Raw genomic sequence first — 24722 nt, forward strand, 5'->3', positions numbered from 1 at the left:
TTTTTTTTTTTTTTTAACACACCTGGCGTTCCCTGTTTTCTGAAAACATTTGCCGGTCGCTCTCCTGTAGACAGATTTTTGTAACTTAAGCCAGTATATACACGCCGATCCACTAGTGTCCCCATCGGCTTCTGTCTCCAAATATTACACCATGCATGTTATATAGCTGCTTGTATTCCAGTCCAGAATTCTCCAGATAATGCAGTTCTGGACATTTTTGTTTTAAGGTTTTTATGCCTTATGAAGCAGCGGTGTTAAAACTGGGCATCTATCGTATAAGCCGCCAGTAAGTGCTCCATCGGATTCGTGGAGCAGTTATTGGACCTTCAGAACCAGATGTTCTTGTTCTAACACATTGCTGTTTGTTGTAAATGATTTTTTGGCTCCATCGGATTCGTGGAGCAGTTATTGGACCTTCAGAACCAGATGTTCTTGTTCTAACACATTGCTGTTTGTTGTAAATGATTTTTTGGGGTTTTCTTACCACAAACGATGACAATGAATGTCTTCTGGATAGATTTAATAGTGTCCTCAAGTGGCACCAGCTGACTGGTGTGTCTGCACTTTAATTTCTAGTGCACATTTCATTAATGCCATGATGTCTAATCATAGGAACCAAATAAAGTATTAAAACCTGCAGGTGAATACTTTGTTTTGGCCTCCGTTATTTTGCTGTTAAAGGCGCGGTAAGACGGTGGTGTAATGTAGTTTGCATTATAATGTTAATGTATGCTCTGGTACAGATCATTTGTTGTCACAGCACTGCAGTGAAATAAACCTGAGTTGTTGGCAATCTGTTTGTTTACTGTCTTAAGCACGCTATATATATTTTTTAAATTGCCATTAAACTGGGGAACCTGCTATATATAATGTATCTGTATGCCTTACCTAAAAACTTTTTGGCTCTGGCACCCCAGGCAATTCACAAGGCTACTCTTTATCAGACCTCATTAGCACTGCCATAAGGCATTATCTTAGCGTGGTGTTTGGAGTAGAGAGAGTCATCCAAAATATCACATGACTGACAATCGGAGCCTCCGAGACTGCTGATAAAGGCTTACTGGAACAAAATGATAGAGATCCAGATTGTTGGGAGCGCACTGCAATACAGCATTTATGCTCAAGGAGACAAGTAGGCTATACTGACAAAAGTATTGGGACGCACCTTATTGAATCCAGGTGTGTAAAATAAAGCACCCAACCATGCACTCTGCATTTACAAACATTTGTAAAAAAAAAAAAAAAAATGGGTTGTTTTGAAGAGCTCAGTGAATTAAAGTGTGGTACTGTGACCGCATGCCTCCTGTGCATTAAGTCAGTTCCATCCCTGCTGGATATTCCAGAGCTTGGTAGGATTGACAACCTCTGATACAGGAGCTCAGATGTGAGAAAGGTGATAAAGCTGTTCATGATTTCATCGAGACAAGCTCTGCCATGGATACCTCTGCGTATGTGGCAACTCTCAACTGTTTAGGATCGGTTTGTTGCCTCCATGGGGAAAATTGCCACATTCCTGGGAGAGTAAGATCCTCACTCAGGTGATGGCCGCTGAGAGGGCCTGTCTTGGACAGAGCCTACTTGGACAACTTTTAAGAGATACAGAGCTTTGGGGAATGCCCATTTTTAGAGATAACGAATATTTGGGAAATGCCAATGCAACAATAAAGTGGATCTCCTCTCTGAAGGTCGGTCTCTGGTGGATCTTGGATGAGTTATGTGTTTCGACCCTTGCTTTTCTTATCCGGTGTTGCGGAAGATGAGATGGGAAGGGAGCCTGGTGATCCTTATAGCTCCAGATTTCCCCAAGAGCACAAGTTACCCAGAGCTAGGCCAGCTGTTGGTAGCAAAACCAACAAATTTGGAGGTCGGGCCGGACCTTTATTTTTTGAGCGTTTAACTCTTTGCTTATTGAAGCTACAGGGCAGTTTTGGGGGTTTCTACCTTTCCCATGTGAAATTGTGGACACTGGGAATAATGCAAAAGAAAACCTTTATTGGGTGGGAAATAAATACTGCCAGGGGATGAACAAGGAACGTAGAATTGCTATGTAGAATTCTAACTTTTCCTCGCTATCCCTGGCAGCTATAACATAGGTATATATTAAAGAAAAAGGGAAAGGTCAACATAAAGATGCCTAAAGGACCTTCCTCCCAAAGTCTGCATCTGCTGAAGAAAGCACATGTCCCCTGTAATGCTCGGTGACAGTGTGTACGTTCTTCCAAGTAGCTGACTTCAAAATTTGATCCGGAGCAGTCTCTGCCCAAACCGTTCCCACCGGACTCCCGGAGCACGCTCTTTGCTCGTTCCTTCTGTTTGAGGTCCCAGAAAAAGCATCAAAGGTGCAAATCTAGTCTCTTACGTAGACTTCTTACATCTAGCGGGTGAAGCTTTCTCTGAGTCGGATGCTGGATTTGGGTAAAACGTAGGATGGCAGATGGTCAGCAGTGAATACCTGATTCTACTTCTGCAAGCAAGGGCAAAAAACCTTCGAGTCCACACTCCATTCCAAATCTGACGGCTTGGGAAATGCACGCGGTGCTCAAGACTCTGCATATAGACCACCATCAGACTGTCTCGTGACATTAAGACCCAACAAATTATGACCTTTTATCAATGCCCCAAACTGCAGTTCCTTGTGTCTCCCCGTCTTTTTTTATACGCACACACGCACACACACGCACGCCACCACAGTCCTGTTGTCTGAGCGGATTCTTATATAAATAAAATATATATCTAAAAAGGCATAGAGCTTAGCCACAGGGTCCTACGGCCCAGCGCAGTAAGAGCAGACCACCATCCTCAAACTTTCTGTGGTTGGAACACAGAGAAAATCCACTGTGGAGGCGACGGCCGACGCGTTTCTAGCACTCCACCTGGAGTACAGCGGGACTATTGATGGTCATCCCCTGATGACTAAAAAAAAACAAGAACCAGGGGGAAGACTTCCTTGTTCCTTCCTGAAACCCGTGGGGAGGTAGGGGTGGCGGGGATTGGTTTATTTATAGTTTGCCTGTTTTTACCTTGCTTTCCGGGATGGCAATGTTAAAGAATCTCAGGTAAGAGTTTACTGTTTCTAGTTGACTACCCCTTTAATATATTTATAGATAGAGATATATACTGTGCTGTATAGACTTTTAAACATACTCAAATAATAAAAGGCCTGGATTTTGGGAACCCAAAGCTAAATACACAAAAACTATACAATTCTTCAAAAATCCAATATAAATCTAGTCCACAATTCCACATACCAGTCACCGAGCGCCTGCCGTTTGACATCAGCCCGGCAGTAGCCAATTAGTTGCGCATGCACGCTCCCCTTCCATTCCTGCCTAATGACTGGGCTCAGCACTAAGTGGAGCGCTGGCTCCTAGAGAGAAAAACACATTATTATTATTATTACCTTTTATTTATATGGCACCAACAATTTACGCAGCGCTTCTTACAAATCATATATTCTTAATATTTTAGTAAAAAAAATATATATATATGAAAAATCAACATCTCTGTTTCAGAATTTATTTATTTTTTGTAAACATCGAAAACAATTTAAAAAAATTTTTCAGAATGTTTTCATTCTATATATTGAAATATTTAGCTATCTTTGACCCAGTCTTTAACCTTTAGCGTGCGTTCCCTGCGGACGTTCTATTTATAACGCTGTTAACCTTTCGCATGCTCCTCGCTTTAATTTTTCGACAATTCCCAGTTTGCCTCTAAAGACGTTTCCAAACAGGATGCTCGGGGTCCCGGACCCCATTCCTTCGGCAGCGGATGGGGATTTATGAGCGAGTTTGAGGAAGTAAGGCCGGATTGCGGGTATATTAGTGTTCAGCTGGTGTTTGTGGTCCGTCGCTTGTTTCCAGTTGTTCCTGTAATGGGTCTTACTTTCTAAAATTAATTACATTTGATTTACTGTTTTTCACATTTTTTTGGTTAGAAAAGTAGAATAAGAACCGTTCAGCCCCTCTGTTCATGTAATAACGGTGTACCGGTGCTTGGGCGTTTACACTCAATCAGTCAGCAGAGTCCCTGACGTACTGGTACGTCCTTAGGGACATCTTGGCACACCTTTTATGGATATACCATAGGGATGCAATTGGTTAAAAAAAAAATAATAAAAGGACCACAAAATGGATTCAAGCCAAGAAATGTGATTTATTTTTTTACGCATACATACCACGTACTGTATATGCTTTTGCTACCAGTATGTTATGGATGATATCCCTGCTTGAATGCAGGTGACTCAGTTAAGTGTATCTTCAAATAATGTAAAAGTGAAAAAAAAAATTCTCTCATTTATTATTCATACAAAACTAAAGACCATATATCTAAAAACTATGGATTGCTGTATAATGCGTGAGCATTCTAACAACAAAAAGGAAATTGTGCAATAATTATGGTTAAAACAGCAAAAAAAGCCCCTGTATTAAGGGTGGTAAATAAAGGGTTAATGAGAAAATTCCCAAATCTCTTCTGGGCTTGCCTCTTTTTTTTGTGGCAAACGTGGTTCTTTTAATAAGCGGAAGCTATTTTCATGCATCTTTTGAGTTTTGTTTATTTTTTCCCCCCGGATCATGTGATTATGTAAGAAGATTAGCATTCCGCGAAGCCGAGGAGGAATATCTGCAATGCTTTACGCTGCTCAGTTTCTTGGGGGGGGGTTAGAATTGATTCGTCGTACAAACCCTGGCCTATGGATCTCGGACGTGACCTGCAATCGGGGGAATGAAAGAAACGCGTATGAATTATACACCCGCTTTATGTGCAGCAAACCCTGGAACTTCTAGGCTTCGGCTCCCTGGAGCACCCCCCCCCATCTTCAAGAAGGCTGATGAAGTCGGGGAGCAGGGCAGCTGTCATCAGCAGGTGGTGCTAATGGCATTGGCGCTCGGTGGGTGGGGCCAGTGATATTGTGGGTGGGGCTAGCCCCTACTGCTTTGTATTGGAATAGGGTGGGAGTGTCTAAATGGTGCTCCCACCAACCAGAGATTTGAGGCCGGAGTTCCCAGGCGTGATTTTGTGTACACCATGCAGAAAGGTATGCACTTTAATACATATGATAGCTGCAAGGTCCCTTTGAATGATCGTGGGTTTCCCCCTTGCGAGCAGGTGAGGGGAGTCCAGGCCTGGCCCCTGTTACAGAATAACTAAAGTCAAGCAGTTTCTCCTCTGGCTTCACAAACCACGCTCCTTGGCCTCAGGCTCAGCGGTCGCCTTTTATTTTGGTTCCTCTATACAAAATATTAAGAGTTCCCCTTTCTCTGTATTTATAGTAAACGCCCATCTCTTCTGCCGCCGGACCGCCGAGCGTCCGCCGACCGGGGGGCAAAATGGCCCAAAGACACTTTGTTTAGGGGGTGTGACTGGGGCGTGACCAGGGAGGGGCTTTAGCGAGGCTTTGTATCTGCATTTTAGCCTCTGTCTGAAAGTCACACCTTTTATTGTGCTAGAAAAGATAATGATGTACTTTTGGGACCTCAGAGGTCTCTTCTTCAGATGGAAAGCTCATGTAGCGTTACATCTTCTTTACCAATCTTCGTAATACTAACATGCTGTGTGAATCAGCGTTTTATTTACATCGTATAGATTCTAAACCCATTTCCTGCCGTTTCTATACACATTACTGGGGGTATTTAGGGCCCCATACCCAGCAAACAGTCTGAGCTCCTAGAAAAGAGGGGCATCAGGGGAGGAAAGGGGGACTGTCCTTCTTAAATAGGGACACACGGGAGGAATGGCGTCTGCAATATTGTAAGTATAGTCAGCTATTTATTGCGAATAAAGCCGGTAAGCGGCGCTCTTTACGCTCTATTTATTAAGCCCGTCCGAAAATTCCACTCGAAGAGCTCTGAGTAAGACAGGAAGCAGCTCTGCCCGGTCTCAGACGGCACCGAATCCATTCGCATGCGATTTCCTGTTACACGCGTATGGCCCCCGGAACTCAGCACAGAACCCAGAGAATGACCCCGTCTTATAAAGCCTATATTTATTGAACGGCTCCACACACAACATGTAACAGAGCTGACAGGATCCTCCCCCGGCATTAACGTCCATCAACCAGGAACAGCTTCCAACCAATCACAGTCCGCGGCACCTGACTGACAGGGACGGGGAGAAAAAAAAAATCGAGTTAATTGATGGACAGGTTTACGATCCAATGACACGCTGCTCCTTAGGGTTCGGCACTAGACGCTTTCTGTAGGGCGCGCCCACTTGATGTTGGGCGTGGTTGACGAATCAGAGTCCGGGGGGCGTGGTCTATGTGATCTGCCGGAGCCCGGGAGCGGTAGGGTCCGTGTCCGTGTTACACGCTGAGCAGGGGCGGCGGGGAGCGGGGATATGCTGGGGCTCGGAGCCGGAGGGGCGGCTAAGTCCCCCAAGCAGCCTTCCTTCGTGTCCTACCTAACCCCCGAGGTGAGTACGGCTCGGTATCGCCCAGTGAGGGATGCCTGTCTGCCAGTATCACCTTGCTGCCCTTTGCACTGGGACTAGCATCCGCCCCCACCTATAAGATACCGCCGCCTCTATATATCCCCTAGTACCCCCTAATACCCCCTGCACCTGATTACCTGCCCGGGGTGCTGCCCCATCAGGGCACTAAAAACAGTGAATTGCGTTATATGCAGGTATGACACTCGCGCACTCTCATGCCACACACCACACACTCATGCCACACACACACACCACACACACATGCTGCACACACTCTCATGCCACACACACACTCTCATGCCACACACACTCTCACTCTCATGCCACACACACTCTCACTCTCATGCCACACACACACACACTCACTCTCATGCCACACACTCACTCTCATGCCACACACTCACTCTCATGCCACACACACACTCTCATGCCACACACTCTTATGCCACACACTCTTATGCCACACACTCTCACGCCACACACACGCACACTCTCATGCCACGCTCTTGCACGCACGCTTTTGATACGTGATGCTGGTTGTACAGCACTGCAGAATATAATGGTTCTATATAAATCAATTAATAATAACTAGGGGATGAGCCCTGAAGACCTTCCCTGGACAAAAATATTTGTCATAAAACGTTTTATTTGACTAGAGACGAGTTTCTGGGCAGTTTCGCGTGCTTTTTGCCCTGTTCCCGGGGCGTCTGGGCAGATTCTCAGGGTTTTTGCCCCGTTCCCGGGGCGTCTGGGCAGATTCTCAGGGTTTTTGCCCCGTTTCTGCTGCGTCTAGGCAGATTCACAGGGTTTTTGCCCCGTACCCGCGGCGTCTGGGCAGATTCACAAGGTTTTTGCCCCGGGGCGTCTGGCCAGATTGTGCGACTCCTTTATGTTCCTCTATGATATTGAAATTGCTGCTTGAAGACAGGTGGCATCAAAATATTTCCATAATTAATGCTCTTCGTAATGACTGTTATTAATGTAGCTGTTACTGTTGGGAATTCTCTGCAATCTTTGTGGTTGGCTGTTAAAGAGTTAATATTTAAAGCGTCTCATAGTCTGCGTGTTTTTAAATTGAATGCGTTTTGTTTTGTTTTTTTGTCGGGTGGGCGGTGTATGTTTCTATGTTTCTTGTTTATTCTCTGTGTGTCGGATTAAAGCGCGTAAATAGTAAATCATTTACGATTTATCTGAATTTGTTAAGCTCCGGGAATTTGTCGCTGCTGAAGTCTCGTGGCGCTTTCCTTTGCGCTCCACGAAAGTACCTTTTGTTTTTCTGCCTCACAGATTTCTGCAAAAAAACCTAAAAATAAAAGAAAAAAAAAATAAATAAATAAATTTAAAAAAAAGCCACAACGTATCATCTAGCATGTAAAGGTGTTTTTTTTGTTTGTTTTTTTTTTTTTTTTTGTCACGCTTAAACCGGTCGGATCACCTTACATGTATGACAAGTTAATGTGTTAAGTATACGCTTTAAACACATGTTAAAGAACCCCCTGTTTCCCTCTATGATAGGGATGAGAGTAACGTTTGGACGGACTCGGGGGGTTTTACTGCCTGCTTTATTTGTTAATTGGAGGTTGGGACCTCGGCATCTTTTTGCTCCTCCCCTGGTTGCCTTGACTGCAAGCAGGAAGTGTACCGAAGTATGCTTCCTGTGCACGTCTGTCGCACTCCCATACTTCGGTACATTTCCTGCTTTCAGTCGAGGCAACCAGGGGAGGAGCAAAAGGATGCCGAGGTCCCACCTTCCGTTTTTTGGGGCCGTCCAAAAATAACTCTAATATGGCTTGTGTAGGAAGTAAATGTATGGAGTATCTGCTTAAAAGGTTGAGGAGCGTCGGAGGAGCTGCTGTGACGAGTATTGGCCGTTTTCTTACTCATCCCTCTCTTTATTAGTGAGACTGCGTTCCAGTGACCTTCGCTGAATTAGTCTGAGGAGGTAGTTTCTGGTTACTCCCGAGCTTGTGTTACCTCGTGTGTTTCTCCACCCTGGGCTGTGTCTGACGGCAGAAGGCCGCGCGTGACGCGCTCGTTTGTTTGTGTTCTCCTCGTTTGGTTATATGACTGGGAGGCAGATGAGTTCATTATACTCGTGTGTTAATTTATACACGGCCGTTCAGAAGTTTGGGGTCACTCGGCTGTTTTCATGGAAACCAAGACATTTCTTACCATGACATAATTACATAAGGGATTCTAACTATCAATTATCCTCTAAAACTTAAACTTGGATCAGCAAACACAACGTGCCACTGGAGCACAGGAGTGATGGGAGTGATAAAGGGCCATTGGAACACGGGAGTGATGGGAGTGATAAAGGGCCATTGGAACACGGGAGTGATGAAGGGCCTCTGTACGCCTAGGAAGAGATTCCATTGAAAATCAGCCGCTTCCTGCTTCAAGTCACTTACAGCATTAACCCCGTCTGCGCTGGATTTCTGATCCATTTCATGTTATTTTAATGGACAAAATTTGCTTTTCTTTCAAAAACAAGGAAATTTCTAACTAACCCCAAACAATTCAACGGTGGTTTGTGTGTATATATTATACATTGAAAAGAACCATAAATATATTATAAATATAGATATTTCTCTCGTGCGTTGGCAGTATCCGCGCATGCACACGCATCTCCTGCGATGTAAAGAACATGCTGGGGATGATTGCAGATGCTATCATATACATTAAACTGCATGTAGCGTGACACTCGGTTATCGTATACATTAAACGGCATGGAGCGTGACGCTCGGCTATCGTATACGGCGAGATTCTCTTTGTCATGCGGCAGGTAATAGTTTCCGTTGGCATTTGGAATTAGCGTGACGTGTAACGTGTACCTTTCCGTGTCCCTTTAAATGTCATTCTATATCAGTGAGTTACATAACGTTTGCTATTATTAGGCAGCGTATAGGTCGACATTGTCGGATAATATATCTGCGGGCTGCTGTTCATCCGTTTCAGCGCCCGAGTCCGCTTTGCTTGTATGGTCTCTGCTCTTGGACCGTCCATCCTTAGAGGTCATACATCATACGATGTCCCTCAACACCGTGTGTACGAAAGGGGCGGTTTACTGTCCAACAACCCCGCTATGGGGGAGCAGTCATGGCAAGAAACAGATTTTTTTTTTTAGGGGTATTTTTCCGCTCTCCGTGGAAGTTAATTTGCGCCGGGGACTGGAAACCGGCTTTTCTGCGTCCCGGTCGGCGGATCCCGGTAGACCTGTTCGCCGAGTTGCTGTTGAAACTTTAGGTGCGGCCATTAAAATGCGACGTGCGTTTAGGAAGCTTCTGTATTGCTGAAAGCAGAGCTCCAAAACATCGTTATGAATGGGGGGGGTCTCTTTGGGGGGGGGCTTTTTACTTGTGAGCGGAAAGTTCCTATCGCTGGATGTAGGTGATGCGAGTGTCCATTAAGGGGGCTCTCTGGCCATCGGATGCGGTTTTATTGCTCGTGCTAGTTGTGTCCCAATAAAGTAAAAATATCTTGTGGGAGAAGCTGCAGCTTCCTCTGTGGATTTCCACCACTTAAAGCAGCCAATAGCGGGGAAAATCAGTGGGAGCCCTTTAAACGCGTGCGCAAGGTGAGTCTCCTTAGGCCTCCCCCTGTGCGATGATCGTAAAAAATGGATGGGGGGTGGCGGCAGTGAAAGGGGCAAATGATGGTTGGAGTTTTTTGGGGGGGGTTCCTCTCAAATGTGTGAAGGGACCCCCCCATGTGTTTGCCTCTTTCCCTGCCCCTGAGCTCAGACGAACATGTCTTCTGCGTGTTACTGCGCACGCGTGCTTTCGTTGAACTACAATGCTCATGATGCGGTGCTTTAGGCCCCTGCCGTGGCAGAGGATTTTGGGAAGGAGATGCTCACAGCCCCCATCTCTTTCCTTGCGCTCCTGCTCGTCGCGCACCATAGTTGTCGAGCTACTTTACTCTCGCCATCACTCACACTAACACTCGTAATAGCTGCCTATAAATAGACTTCAGTCGGCCCAGCCTGAAAACTGGCTCCTCCGTGGATCACGCCGGTGTTTTTCTATCGGTACGCCGGTGTTTCTTCCATATTCTGCGACGTGCTTTTAGTTGGCGCCGTCCCTTTAACTCAGAACTGTCACTTTTCACAAAGACTAAGTTATTTTTTTTCTACTACCCTCTCTGTAAGGTAAAAAGTCTAAAGGTTGCCACGTATGTAAACTGCTGCGTGTGCATGTGTTTCTAAGTAATCGTTACTAAGTATTTAGAATTTATTTACTAAGGAGGTATAGGAATCATGTTTTGTTTCGATTGTTTTCGCTCCTCGCCGTTAATTTCATGAATTCTGTGGAATCGGCTAATTTTGTTTCCTTGTTTTCCTGGCAGGAAATAATCGTAAAAGGGAAAGAACAGCCCGAGAAGACGGATGATGTTCCTCTGCTGCCAGGTAACATTACGGACGCGGCTACGTCCCCTCCGGTCAACATTTAGCATCTGCTTAAAGGACCCCCCCCGCCCCTATCTTCGTGTAACGAGCGCGGTGACGGCCTACTGTGCGAGGACGCCGATATAAACCAACGCAGACTTTTGTAATTCCAGTTAAAAAAATGATTGTCTAACTGGTTTGACTTCTCCACCCCCTTTATTGGAAGCAAGAAGCGTAAGCAGGCAGCGTACCCAAGTACGCTTATCATGCTCCTTCTACTCCATGGGGTTGGAATGCGCGTAGTAATCAGTGGGAATAGACGTAGCCAATGGCGGCTCTCCTAGCCGTTCATCTCCTATCGCATCAGCACCCATCAGTAGGAGCGCTGCAGAGCCTGCACAGGAAGTGTACTTGGGTATGCTTCCTGCTTCAACAATCTTTATTAACTAAAAGAATGCCTGCATCGATCTCCGCACAGAAAGATGTGTCGGAGTTCATGCCAAATCTATTCGTTAACCCCTTAAGGACAACAGGCGGTCCCAAAACCCATTGAAAACAATGCATTTTGAGCCCTTACATGTACGGGCTTTGTCACTAAGGGGTTAAAAATAAATTTGGGAGCAAAACCATGCTTTATTACACTGCTTTCAAACTGGCTCAGAACGGAGTGTTATTTACACAGTTCAAACAGAAGAGCTCTACGGCATCCTACGTGCTTTAATGTAAATGATATGCAACTCCCCAGCTAAATGCCAAGGGATATACCGTATATACTCCCAAAACAGTACTTCCTAGCGTGATTATAATCATATTAACCCCCTGTGTGCTGGGCCGGGGTACCCATTGTTAAGGAAGCCCTGCGTTTTTGTCCTTTTGTACTCGCCGGCTCCTGCGGTTATGAGGCCGGCTTGGAGGTTTCCGTTGGAGGAAGTTCGCTGTTAGCCTCCCCAGTGATGTAATGTGTACTAAAAGGAAGGAAGTCATGAGCTCATCAGCAGAATGTGCGGATGCCAACTGAGTTGTTTACGCTGCCAATTAACGTGTTCAGTCGTAACGGACTTCTGATCTGTCCGGTTAGGGGTCTATTCGCTAACCGGAGAGCTGGCAGGAGAGGTGTGATTTCAACTCCCTGACTTCACTATTCGTTATGAAGGGGCAACACTGGCAGGTGAATAAACCCCATGCCGTGTGCAGGTGTCTGTGGCCCCCTCTACAATGTGCTTACCAGTGCGTCAGTTTGCAGGAATGTTGAACATTTCGTCATTCATTATGAAGGGCCGACCCCAGTGAGCTGCCCCTGCATAATGCATAGTGGGATTGGGGAAATGACATTTAAACAAATGCCTATGCACTACGCAGGGCCTCCTCAACCCCCATAGCTGGCTTTTGTACACTGGGAACACTTAAACGGATTTCCCGAGATCTGCTAGGACATGAGATCTATAGGTGATTAGTGATAATTGGTGGCGTTGTACATCGTGATCTGCTTCCCGGAGACAGAAAGCAGGGAGTTCCCTGGTAGGAGGCAGACAGAATCAGTCCTGACTTGCACAGGTTTCAGTTGAGTGCATTTATATTACACATTAACCAAACTTTAACATTTTCTGGCATTTTTAAAACATTAAGTCTTTGCTGGTTCTGTTTAAGTACGGTTCCGCCTGCCTCTTACTCTCGCGCCTTTAGCTCTGATAGGTTATTGCCATAGACGCTGAAAAAAGCTTCTTAAACATTTCCGTAGGGTGTTTATATGAATGAATAGCCAGTGAAAATAATTACAAAAGACCTGAACAGGTTTCTTTACTATACTAGAAATTGCAAGGAACTGTCCAATATCCCCGTTGTAAAATAATGCATATTTAAGTAAACCGAGTGAATCCGACCCTCTTTCTTTATAATTCATTCTTCCAAATCAAAACGTAATAAAAGTACTCGCCAGGCACGGAATTTGCAGCTATGGTGCAAAGTCTTCATTCATCTTCATCGTCTGACTTTTCTTTCCACTAATTGGCTGTTTGAAGCTGTCAATCAGTGACGGGGGGGGGTATTTCCATTGAAATCGTTGGGAGCTCTTTCCGTTTGTGGATTGGCAGCTTAGGCAGCGATTTGTTGGCAGGAACGTTTGCCCCGTTTAAGTCAAATACTGTGTACCTATATATAGTTCTCAAATTAAGTTGTTTCGTTGATACTGACTTCCTTGTGCACTCTGCCAATGTCTCCCTACCTTCTCTGCCGACCGCTTCCATGTCACTGTCTCCTTTACCACGCGTCTGCTTCTGATCTTGCATCTTCTTGTTCTCTTTTTTCTTCTTTCTTCGCTTTTCATAGTGTCTTCTTTCTTGGTCCGCAAATCAGGCCTCCCGGCGCACCTGCAAAAGAGCAGAGCTTCCATGAACATCCTCTCCCCCTGTTTCTCCAATCAGAGGAGAGGTTGTTCCCGGAAGCTCCGCCCTTTTGCGTAAGGGCTTCAGGAGGCCTGATTTGTGGACCAAGAAAGAAGACACTATGAAAAGCAGATGGACATAGAAGAAAGAAGAACAAGAAGATGCAGGAAAGGAGACCGCAACGTGGGTCGGCGGAGAAGGTATAGGAAGACTTTGATATTTCGTCCAAAAACCTGTCTGATTTTAGACTGACTACAGCTCAAGAAAATAGTTTTTTCTCCATGCAGCTTCCCATGTTAGCGAATCATAAACTGTCTTCTAGGCGCCTCTTGCTTCGAAAATAAATTCCCGTTAGGAAGGGATCCGGCCGCCCCGGTGCCGCGTGTTCTCGGAGGAGTAATATGTCTCCGTTTCTGTGATGTAGGGGAGCTGTTGCTGTGCGAAGCCAACACGGTGCTGAAGTGTTCGCAGGAAGAAGGATCTCAGCGCGGCGTCTACGGGAAGCTCATCTGCACCAACCTGAAGGTCGCCTTCCTCTGCGAGGAAACGCCTGACGACAGCGTGAGTAACGGGGGACGCTTCACGGAGTTCAGTCTCTGTTTTACCTCTTCGCTCAACACAATATCTGGTGATTACAAGTTACCCCCTTAAGACATTGTGCGGGATTAATTAGAAGACGGGCAGACCTCCAGCAGCCGTGTCATTAACCCTTTCAGTACTGTGAAGAATGTGGGCAAATGCCATATTTAAGCATAAACCCCAGCGCTGTATACAGTAATAGGAAACCTGTATTTATCTCTTTATCTGCAGCTTGGAGGCCGCCATTGTTGTCAGTCATGTGATATTTTGGGTGGCTTTCTCTGCTCAATCACCACGCTGAGCTGATGCTTTACGACAATGCTAATGAAGTCTGTTCCTCCATAGGCTCTCATTCAGAGCAGAGCGTCTGGGTGATTATTTAAGACTGAGCCATTCTATTGTTTCCCCACAGGCGGTATAAAAAGGAGTCGGGGTTGTTTGTCTAGTAGATTAGGCTAGGATAACAGAGCGAGAACGCATACAAATGGCTGAAAACATATTATGCAAAAACTAGAACCGTTACATCTCATGCCGTGGCTGTAATGGCGGCCGTGTAATGTTCATGCGCTCACATGTCCGTTACATCTCATGTTGTGGCTGTAATGGCGGCCGTGTAATGTTCATGCGCTCACATCTCCCACTTGCTTTCTTCCAGCTTCCAGAATTCCGGAATAAGATTGCGGGTGAAAATGACATAACGCTCCAATGCGTGGACCAGTTATACGGAGGTGGGTAGATCTGTTCTGTCGGGTTCCTACGTAAACTTTCTCTGTCAGGTAACAATTTATAAACTCCTCTTTGATCGTTCGTAGCTCCTATAGTAGTAGATTTGTTTTTATCTCCCCAGTTTTGGGCATCACTTAATGACTTATATTTATTTATACAGAGTCGGTGAGGTCTCTCTGCCGCACGTTCTTAATTCCCACAGATGCCGATGTCACCATGTGTGCTCTGTCATTTTATCTGCTAGTCTGCGTACAGAATATCACCGTATTTGCTTGATTATAAGACTATTTTGTTTTATCTGCCTGTAATAAAATCTGTAATGCCTACACAGTGTTTTATGGCATAAATGTGTGTCCCCCCCCCCCCCAGTAGGATCATCTTATATCCAGTTGGTTGTCTTTATAGTTTGGCAAATCCTGTGCAATCAGCGCGGTATTTGTTCTGCGATCGCATAAATTCCTAATCCTTTCATTACGGAGCCTTTCTACATTCCGCATCAAACGTTTATCTATCAGTAGAAGTCCTCCAGGCTGTGGTTATTGATCTTAAAAGTGTATCTGATTTGAAGGTTAGAGGTGAGAAGGGACTCGCTGTTAGAATAGGGGCTGCAGAAGAATGGAGTGTTGGGTATTGAGTGAGCGTGTCCTCGGATAGTAGCGGCTGTATGACGGCGCGTGCCGGCGGCTTATCTTCATGATGCTGTTACAGAAGTATAGATAGCGCTGTCTCTGTCTCGAAACATCGTAAAGCTAGTGACACATTAACGATTATATACTGCGCATTGTTATCCCAGCCTCTGGAACGGATCAGAATGTTACAGGGACAGTATGATGTCCCTGCCCCCCCACCAACGATGAATGCACATTGAAGTACTTTAGTCCATAAGGGGGATGTAATAGAAGCCATTTACCTTAAGGAGAAGCTGCAGCCCCATCCACCCTTTTTAATGTCTGATTTTCTTGACTGTATTGGATGACCGCTGGCATGAATCTGCTCCCATAGAAATGAGTGAGAGCGCTTTCTGCCGGGGGTCTCATTAGATCTCTGGGATTCTTGCTCGAGCCAGCACTGGAGCGGTCTGGCGGAGAGTGCGTTGCGCATGTACGCTGGCAAGCAGGAGACGTGTTTAACCGATTTGTTTGTATATGATGGCTGGTGTGTCCCTTTAAATTTAAGGATGATTCTTTATTATTCCAGTGGGGAAGTCAACAAAACCATACATTTTGGTGATACCATTGTGCATATAAAATATATAATATATTAGAGCCAGAGAATATGTACATATACGAATACACATATATCTCAAGGCACGTGCCCGTTAACTCTGTTATACGCCGTGTAATTTGCTGTAAGTTTTTGTTTCCCAGCAGCGGAAATGTTTGTTATTGTTTTCTCCTGTTTGCAGAAATAACCACGTGGTGTTACATCTCTTTTCAGTGTACGACGATAAAAAGAAAGTTCTTATAACTGCGCCTGTGGTTAAAAAGTACCCGGAAAGGCTCATTATCTACTGCAAAGATTTCCGCGTCTTTCACTTCTGTCTGAGCTACACGAAGGAGGAGGAAGTGAAACGGGTAAATATAGCATCTGCGGGGCAACGCTGCGGAATAACACATTTATCGCTCCAAATATAACCAGATGTGCGTTCATCTGCGCTGCATACATAAACGTAATGAGCAGAGGATCAACAGGCAATGGGGTCTATTCACTAAAGTGAGAGTTGTGCTTTAGCTGCTTGGCTAACCCTGTATAAGGTCTCTTTAACCATTTAAGTATACATTATACAGGGCCAGCTCACCTGGAGAAACTGGTGTTGGTCCTTCGTGACAAACAGTGCAGTAAGGGAGTTAAAGCACCTCTCTCCTGCCAGCTCTTAGTGAATAGAGCCCATTGTGTTCCTCTTGCGTTGGGATTACTGCTTGAAAGTGGAGATCAGGTTTTTACAGCTGAAGTTGTTCCAATTCTGTTTTCATTTAGATCGTCAGTGGAATCATCCATCATGTTTTAAGTCCTAAACGGCTGAAGCGCCTGTTCCTGTTCTCGTACGCGGCCATCGTCCCGCGATACATCGGTGAGATCGCACGCTTTCCACCCTGTCTTCCAGCTCTTCTCCGTTATGTCTCGGCTTGTGATCTCAGCCGCTGAGTGAAAGAATATAGATCCTTTCAGGACTCTTTTATATTCATTTTTATATATATAATGTCAGCGCCATCACGTTTAACAAAGTTTTAGAATGGGGAAACTGAAAGGCGAGACGGTTGGCCCTTTCTTAGGATTTGGGTGAGAGAGAACTTTGGGACAGGAACTTGATTACTTCTCGTTTCTGCCACAATATGCCACCGATCTTCACTTCTCTCTCCCCAAACCAAGCACAACGCGCAAGCCGTAGGCAGTAAATATATCCGTTTGGTTATGGTAGGAAGCTGTGACTGTGACCGTTCCCCTTTGATTTAGAGATGCAGTCACGCTGATGATGGATAAACATGTATATTTTGATTGGGCGCCAATAGATTTACCTAGCGCTTTAAAGTTTACAGTGTAACAAAGGGGAAATACAAGTAACATAGTCTACAGACCTTTAGATCAGGGTGCATGAACACACTAGGAAAGAGGATCCCTGCCCTGTGGAGCTTACATTCTAAGATATAGATAGATAGATCTATATATATATCTATATATATATATCTATATATATCTTTAAATCTGTCTGCTACTCATTTTGATTGCGGACGACGTTGTTTTTGTATAGTTATTTCTAAATATGCTTTAAAGTGTTGCTTGTATCTCACTGTGCTGTACAGTTATAACTTTTTTTTTTAGGTCTATCTGTCCCCAAATGTTTATTTCTTTAGAAATAACACTTTGCCGTTTTAATAATAATAATTATAAAAAATATATATAATTTAATATTAGTGGTAACGCTGTTTAACCCCCCGTGTCTTGTTTGTTTTTCTTTACCCAGCGAGAGATCAGACGTTGATGTTCGAGACTATTAATGACTGGCAGACGGAACTGGAACGGACTAAAGGCAAACTGAACTACAAGGTGTCGTCTGCCAATAAGGGCTACAAAGAGTCCATGCGGTAGGAGGCCACGCGGCTGCTGCAGTGGGTACAGGACGGGCTCGTGTTTATCACAGCTTTGGTTTTTGGCCGATGTAGGACGTGTGAGACAGAGAGAGTCACTTGGTCTCCTCGGGGGTTGAAGTAGAGAGAGCTGTGTAGGTCGAGTCTGGGCTGAGGCCGTTCCCTGTGGCCCCATTCAGCACTGGCAGGGGGTGGATAACTTTCATGGCGGTGAATTTAGCTTTGGAGGTGCCCAAAGGCCATGACCCAGGGCAGCGCACCCTACACGACCTCCATGTTTGCTACGGGGTGGCGCAATACAATGTCATATCTATGGATGTATGGCGGCTGCGCCATAGAGTAAATGGGCTTGTTGGGGACATCAGAAGTACCCCACTGAGTAACCCCACCCTCGTTACCCATCATAGCATAGAGTCCCCTCGATTTGGCTCAGGAGACCCCTGGAGGAGATGCAACTGCAATAAATCTGATGTTTAGAATTTTTCCCTATAAATCTATCTTTTCGTCTTGTTTTTTTTGTTTTTATTTAGATTTCCGCAGTATTTCATTATCCCCGTTTCTTTACCTGAAGATGGTATGTTTAAGTTCCAAGGAAAAGGAATTCCTGTAAGTGTTTTCGATGCTACGTAGACAATGTAGTCCATTAAACCGGCCGTTGCTTTTGAATGATTTCTTGTACTGCGCTCGATTTGACTGCCTGAGACGGATATCTCCGTAACGGGAAACAAAAGACGATATAACCGCTTGTGTGCACGTAAAATAATATTGCTCTTTATACGTTTATACGTACACTCTGTCCCCCACTGTCCGGAATTGGCCGTACGGTGAATAAAATGTCTGTTTGCCGGTGTTTTGTCTTTAGATTTGGTGCTGGTCGTGTCAGAACGGTTCGGCCCTTTTAAAAATGGCTTCTCTTCCTAAAGACGTGGACGATGCGACCGTGCAGGAGCAGAAGACCTTTCTGGACAGGTTTGTGGACTGGGTTTACATTTAGTTCATGTCCTCTACAGGAACGTATGCACTAAGACTCATCGTTTTTACATGTGTTAACCCCCGGCAGTCTGCTGCTGTGCACCGAGCATGATGGGAGAGGTTTCCCAGGCTAGGTAGCCTCTGATGGCTTCAGATTATCAATGGTTTGGTTCTTTATTTTTATAAATGTGTGTTTAATCCATGTTCTTGGGTTCCTCTTAATGATTCATGTCTTTACATAGAAAAGTCTGCTATTAACGTTAAGGCGAGTCAACGACCAGCGTCGCCATTCAGAACAGTCTCCAAAACATCTCACTGTTCACGTATAATGTTTGGGGGTTGCAGAGAAATATACCCCCCCTTTCAAAGGCTATATATAATATATATATATATAATGTATGTGTGTGTGTATACACATATATAATGTATGTAACATTTAGTATAAGCTAGACTAACGCTTCCTTGTAACTTTGCTCTGTTCAGCGTGGAGAAGGCGCTTCACAGGCCCCCGTATGAAGAAGTCCGGGTTGAAGATCTTTCCGTCAGCCTCCCGTCTCTCCCCGAAATCCAGATGGCATACGGCCGATTTAAGCAATTATTTCTCATAGGTATGAACGGACGCGTGTTGTCTTATTTCTGCTGTCAACGCCGGGCGCATCGAGCTTTAGAAAATCACACAGAAATCACACAAATTTGCTCCAAACGTGGCTCAGGTTTTTGGTACGATTTGGGTGTCAGAATAAGTCAGGCGCACGCCGCAAAGCTTTTAGGATTAAGATGACGACATACGAGCGGCTCTCATCCCGCGTGTAAACGGTGCTGCAAAAAGACAGCCATATTGTATCTATTGTGGAATATGAGAACCATTGTCTATGCGCACAGTGCGCTTCTCAGAGTACTCTGCACAACTTAATTATTATTTCTTTAACGTCTCTTTTTCAGATAACTCTACTGACTTTTGGGACACGGATTTAAAATGGTTCTCTTTGCTGGAGACGTCGAACTGGCTTGAAATTATAAGGTCGGTAAGAGCTCTTGGCTTGCTTAGTCCCGAAGCAGGTGTGTTATACCGAGCGGTGTTTAATTTGGGGTAAAATGCATCCCTTTACAAGAGGCACCAGGATCCTGTAAAAACATAAATAATCTCAAACTATTACTTAATCATTCCGCTTCAGCACCAGATCAGAAAAAACTATATTCTGCAAAAAAAACAACCCAAAGTTTTCGGTGACGTTACAGGTTCTCCGCCTGGCGGTAGATAAGCATGCTTGTGAAACATCAGATACATACAGTTGCCCCGACTGTTTATCGTGCGTCTTGTGCCATTACCTGGAGATTAAAAGCAAGGTTTTAAAAATATTGTGCTGTTTCCATTAACATAGTTCTGGTTTAATGCATAATTTATGTTTTTTTCCTTATATTGACATCGATATCTTTATTTCATTTTATTTTGTAACTTTCAGGCAGTGCCTTAAAAAAGCAATTCAAGTTATTGAGCATTTGGAGGAGCAAAAAATAAACGTTGTTCTTAAAGGTAAAAAAATTGAATTTACCTATTTTATTATTTGAAATTAGGGATTTTGTATTCTTCTGTATATATTTCATTACTGTTTTCTTGGGCGGATGAAGCGATTTGTCTGTGAAATCGGTGACTTGTTTTACGGGAGAATATTATAACGTTCTGAACCGTCTAAGTATTGGTGGTGAGAGGTCTTGTGTGTATATATTATAAATGTGGAAAAGCAACAAAATAAGCTCTTTCAGCTGCTATGGCAATACCCAAGCCATTGTTGCGAGGCAATGTGTTGGCGATGTGAACGGGACCCTGCAGCCATTATATATATGATATAATATATATATATATATATATATATATATATATATATAATAGCTGAGTGGTCCCTTTACATTTTTGTGGGGTTCTGCAATATCCCCTATATGTTATCGCCCCTTATTTGTTCCTATAGGTTTAATGAACTCATATTGAAGTAATTACAAAAAATGTTAAATTCCGCAAAGTAGGGAGGACTGCACAGCTTTAACGTCCATTCTTATGATTTGGGTGATAATTCTTCCCCTTCTGGTGGAAGCAGTTTTTTAGGGTTACAGGTAAAGCAATTCTGCCAGCAATGCCTTTGGTCGCTAAAATCAGATGTAGAGTTTAGATTTTTTTTCTTTAACTTTTAATAAGTTTTATGCCTTTCTACAAGTTCTGTGAATAGAAATAAGTTCTGAGTGATGTTAGAAGCCGGAGGGAATGTATGACGCGTTCTTTGGCACGGCGTGTAAAGTGCCAGAGAGGAGCGGTTGGCATCGGCCGGCACCTTCATTATTTTAACCGCAAGGGATCCGGGATTAAAATCGCACGGCTATGAAAAGGCTGTCTGTGCGCTTAAAGCCTGCGCAGCCTGGAGTTTGGGGTAGTTTGGTCCCGTTAAAGAGTTTTATGACTCTCATCTTTCCAGCTTGCCTTCAAATAATGCGTCCTCTGTCTGCGTTCTCTCTGCTGAAACCGCAGCTAGGTCTCCGTATGACTCCGCTTTCCCACCCCATACCCGCCATGTATTTCGCTGCAATTTAATGCATAAAATTAATTTGTAGACGACGTACAATAATAGACGCGTGCTAATATGAGCGCATGGCCGCTTCTGTAACTTGAAGAGGCAGGAGCTGAACTTATTGTTAAATATATCAATTAATGTAGTCTAAAAAAAAACTTCAAACACACAAAGTTCGTACAGTCATAAAAAAAAACCTTAAAATAAACTGAAACGGTAATTTTCAGTCTTAATGGATTCTGGGGAATCTCATGAAGCCCCCCGTACTTCGGGTCATCCTGCGCAATACTTAACTTACAACCCGGTGTGTGTTTCCCTCTACGTGGCTACTTCAGGGGTAAGATTAACTAAACGCAGTTCCTGCCGTAAAACGAATGTTATATCTGATTAGTAAAAAGACTTACCGGAACGGTCAAAAGGCCTTGTTCGGGATGTTCTCTGATGGCTTACAGATGTTGTTGGTCGTTTGTATCTCTGCGTCATAGTAATACCTACCTTGTTACAAACCAATGTTTCACGTAGTATTCTATGTCTGGGCCGTCTGGCGATCGAGAGGAGGCGGAACTTCAGGTATGGAGATCAAGGACTGTGACCGCGCAGACTATTAACGGAGCTGTCCTAGTTGTGTGCATTTTGGGGCTTCCCTCTAAGAAAGAGACTTTCACATGCCCAAACAACCCCTCTCGAGACTCCCTTGCCATACCCTTGTTGTTTGTTCTTGTAGAAGATACCGGCTCCGACTTGTGCTGCGTGATCTCCAGCTTGGTTCAGATCATGATGGATCCGCATTACCGCACCAAGCACGGCTTCCAGAGCCTCGTCCAGAAGGAGTGGGTAATGGGAGGCCATGCCTTCCTAGACCGGTGCAACCATCTCCGGAAAAATGACAATGAGGTGCTTATGGATATTACCAAAAAACGCCCCACACTTTTTTTTTGTTGTTTTTATTGCTCCAGTACCGGCTTAGGATCGGGATATACACTGCCATTTAAACGTTTGGGGTCACTTAGCATCTTTCATGGAAAACAAGGAATTTTCTAGCTGTAACATAATTGTAAAAGGGGTTTTCTAACCATCAATTGGCTTTTATACTTGGATCAGTGAACACAACGTGCCATTGGAACACAGGGGTGATGGGAGTGATAAAGGGCCATTGGAACACAGGAGTGATGGGAGTGATAAAGGGCCATTGGAACATGGGAGTGATAAAGGGCCTCTGTACCCCTGTGAAGATATTCTGATAAAAATCAGCCATTTCCAGCTACAAAAGTAATTTATAACATTAACCTCGTCTGCGCTGGATTTCTGATCAATTTCATGCTATTTTAATGGACAAGATTTATTTTGTTCCTCTTACCCGCTCTTTGTATCACTGAGTTGGCATTTTCTCCTTTTGCCCCCATTGTAGGCGCCGGTGTTCCTCCTGTTTCTGGACTGCGTGTGGCAGGTGGTACAGCAATATCCTCTCGCTTTTGAGTTCTCGGAGACCTACCTGACGGTTCTCTCCGACAGCATCAACATCCCAATCTTTAGCACATTCTTCTTCAACTCCCCGTACCAAAAAGACGAGCACCAGTGGGTAAGAATCCAATCAGTGGGAACTGGGATCCATCCATTGATAAGATAAGATACCATTGTATAGAGAAGCCTATGCTGCCCCCCCCCTCGAGTCCTGCACCTGTTATAATGCACATCGCAAACATTTGAAGTAGTAGTACTTTCTTCGCTGTTCCCCTCGGTTTCGTCTTTCTCTGGATCAGCTTGGCTTGCTCGCTTTTGCAGGTAGAGGAAGGACCGGGCGCGCAGAAAGAGCCTGTCCGCTTTTACACGGCCTGGGATTGGTCGGTGCAATTTGAAGTGAAAGCGCTTTCCTTTTTAACAAACCCGCTGTACACCGAGAAGCTGAAACAGGAAAGATCTATCAAGAAGGCTCCTCGATCAAAGGTAACGTCATCACTTTACCCGCATTAGCAATGCATTGTAGTATGATGTCAGTGGAGGAAATTGTTGTGGCTGGAGGGATGAGGAGTGGAGCGCGTCAGCGTCTCTCCCGCGGTTATGTTGATTGTCCAGGTTTTAGGCCACGGGGGAAGCTTTAAAAAAGTTCCAGCTGATTGTTTCTTTTCTTTTGTTTAGCATCAGCGGCAGCTGTCCCTGCCGCTTACCCAGTCAAAGCCTTCAAACAAAAAAGGCTTCTTCAGAGATGAAACGGGGCCGTTCATTAAAAATCTGCTGGGCAAAAGGATCAGCAAATTAATAAGCGCCTCCGACGACGTGCCGAGCAACTACAGGGCGTTCTACGAGAACTGGCACCAGAAGCCTGTGGACTTCCATGGGTTGATCCTGCCCTGCGTGGATGGGCCGGAAATCCGGATCTGGGCTCAGCGGCACCTCCGCTGGATTCCAGAGGCGCAGGTTTTGGGTGGGGGTAACATGGCCACCATGCAGAGGATTTTGGAACTAACAGACGAGATACAGAGTCTGAAGAAGAAGGTCAAAGAGTCTCCTACCTCACTTCCACAGTACAGCAAGGTGAACGAGGCCGACTCGAGACGCAAGAAGTCTGTGAGACGATCTTCGCTGTATCCGTTCGCGATGCTACATGTAAGCTCGTTCAGGCCGTCCATTTCCACCACGACGTGGCAAAGCTGGGATGGGGAGGATGATCTCGTCAATCGAGAAGATGAGTTCATAGACTCTGAAGAGCTGGGACTTCTATAAAAATATCTTCTTCATTCCATACATAAAAAAGTTGTATGCACTCTGCCAGCCAAATTCTAATTTATTTCTGTGCTTTTGGTTTAGACGTGGAATGGGCAGATTCCGACATCACCGACGGATTAGCGCAATCTATTAAAAATAGGTTGGAAAGCAATATCCTGTTAAAAATGAAAGGAAAATATTTTTTTCTTCAGTCGTGAAGAGTTCACGGAGAAAATAAATCTACAAGTCCTTTTCTTGTAGAAAGGGATTAAAACAAAAAAAAAATTAAAACACTCAGCGGAAAGCACCATCCCGGTTACTGGCCTGGTTACCGGCAGTGTTCTCACCCAGTAGTGTTATCGAACCTTCTCAACCTCGCAGACGTAGAAGTGCAGGAGGGCAACTTCGCTTTATTACCCAGAATCCCCCGCTCCATATTATAGGGTAATACAGTATTATGAGTATTTGCTTGTCAGGTATGACATATGCTTTAACGTTGTCTCTTTTTACTATTGTTTATTGCATGCCGGGTTTGCACAGAGCAGAGTGGCAAGATGGTTCTCACAGCCTATTTAAAATTATTTTTTTAAATATATAAATGTAAAAAAAACAATTACAGTCCTCCTCTCGCCTACCCTGCGTCGCGCATGGTGTTTCTCTGTGAATTGCTATACGAGGCTGCTTGTGACTCTCTGATGCTGGCAATCCATCCGGTCCAACCGACTTGCCAACTAGACAGAGGACTTGCCCCCAACACAGCTGCCGGGCAAGTGCTTGCGGACCCACGGGGCTACACGCAGGCTCAAATACCCATCGCTGGCGTCTGACCCACGCTCGTTAGCTTGACTACCAGGTCGCTGCTGCATTAGTACTACAAAAGGGAAATCGTCCCCTTTAT

The 24722-nt window shown here is 44.7% G+C and overlaps 1 protein-coding gene and 1 long non-coding RNA gene across 2 annotated transcripts; both read left to right on the plus strand.

Moving 5' to 3' along the window:
* Positions 1 to 143: 143 nt before the first annotated feature.
* LOC128465332 (uncharacterized) lies at positions 144 to 793 on the plus strand. The gene is made up of 2 exons (XR_008345122.1): positions 144 to 306; positions 421 to 793. It is a non-coding gene; the product is annotated as an uncharacterized LOC128465332 (long non-coding RNA).
* A 5442-nt stretch (positions 794 to 6235) lies between these two features.
* On the plus strand, positions 6236 to 24115 carry MTMR12 (myotubularin related protein 12). Its single transcript, XM_053448156.1, has 16 exons — positions 6236 to 6414; positions 10780 to 10840; positions 13625 to 13761; positions 14435 to 14507; positions 15943 to 16079; positions 16483 to 16576; positions 17468 to 17588; positions 18122 to 18197; positions 18454 to 18560; positions 19047 to 19171; positions 19506 to 19584; positions 20027 to 20097; positions 21846 to 22015; positions 22530 to 22700; positions 22904 to 23065; positions 23258 to 24115. The coding sequence occupies exons 1-16, from the start codon at positions 6340 to 6342 to the stop codon at positions 23840 to 23842; spliced, it is 2244 nt and encodes a 747-aa protein (XP_053304131.1). The 5' UTR covers positions 6236 to 6339; the 3' UTR covers positions 23843 to 24115.
* The last annotated feature ends 607 nt before the right edge of the window (positions 24116 to 24722 follow it).

This window comes from Spea bombifrons, chromosome 1 (genome assembly GCF_027358695.1).
Source record: "Spea bombifrons isolate aSpeBom1 chromosome 1, aSpeBom1.2.pri, whole genome shotgun sequence".
Taxonomy (NCBI): Eukaryota; Metazoa; Chordata; class Amphibia; order Anura; family Pelobatidae; genus Spea; species Spea bombifrons.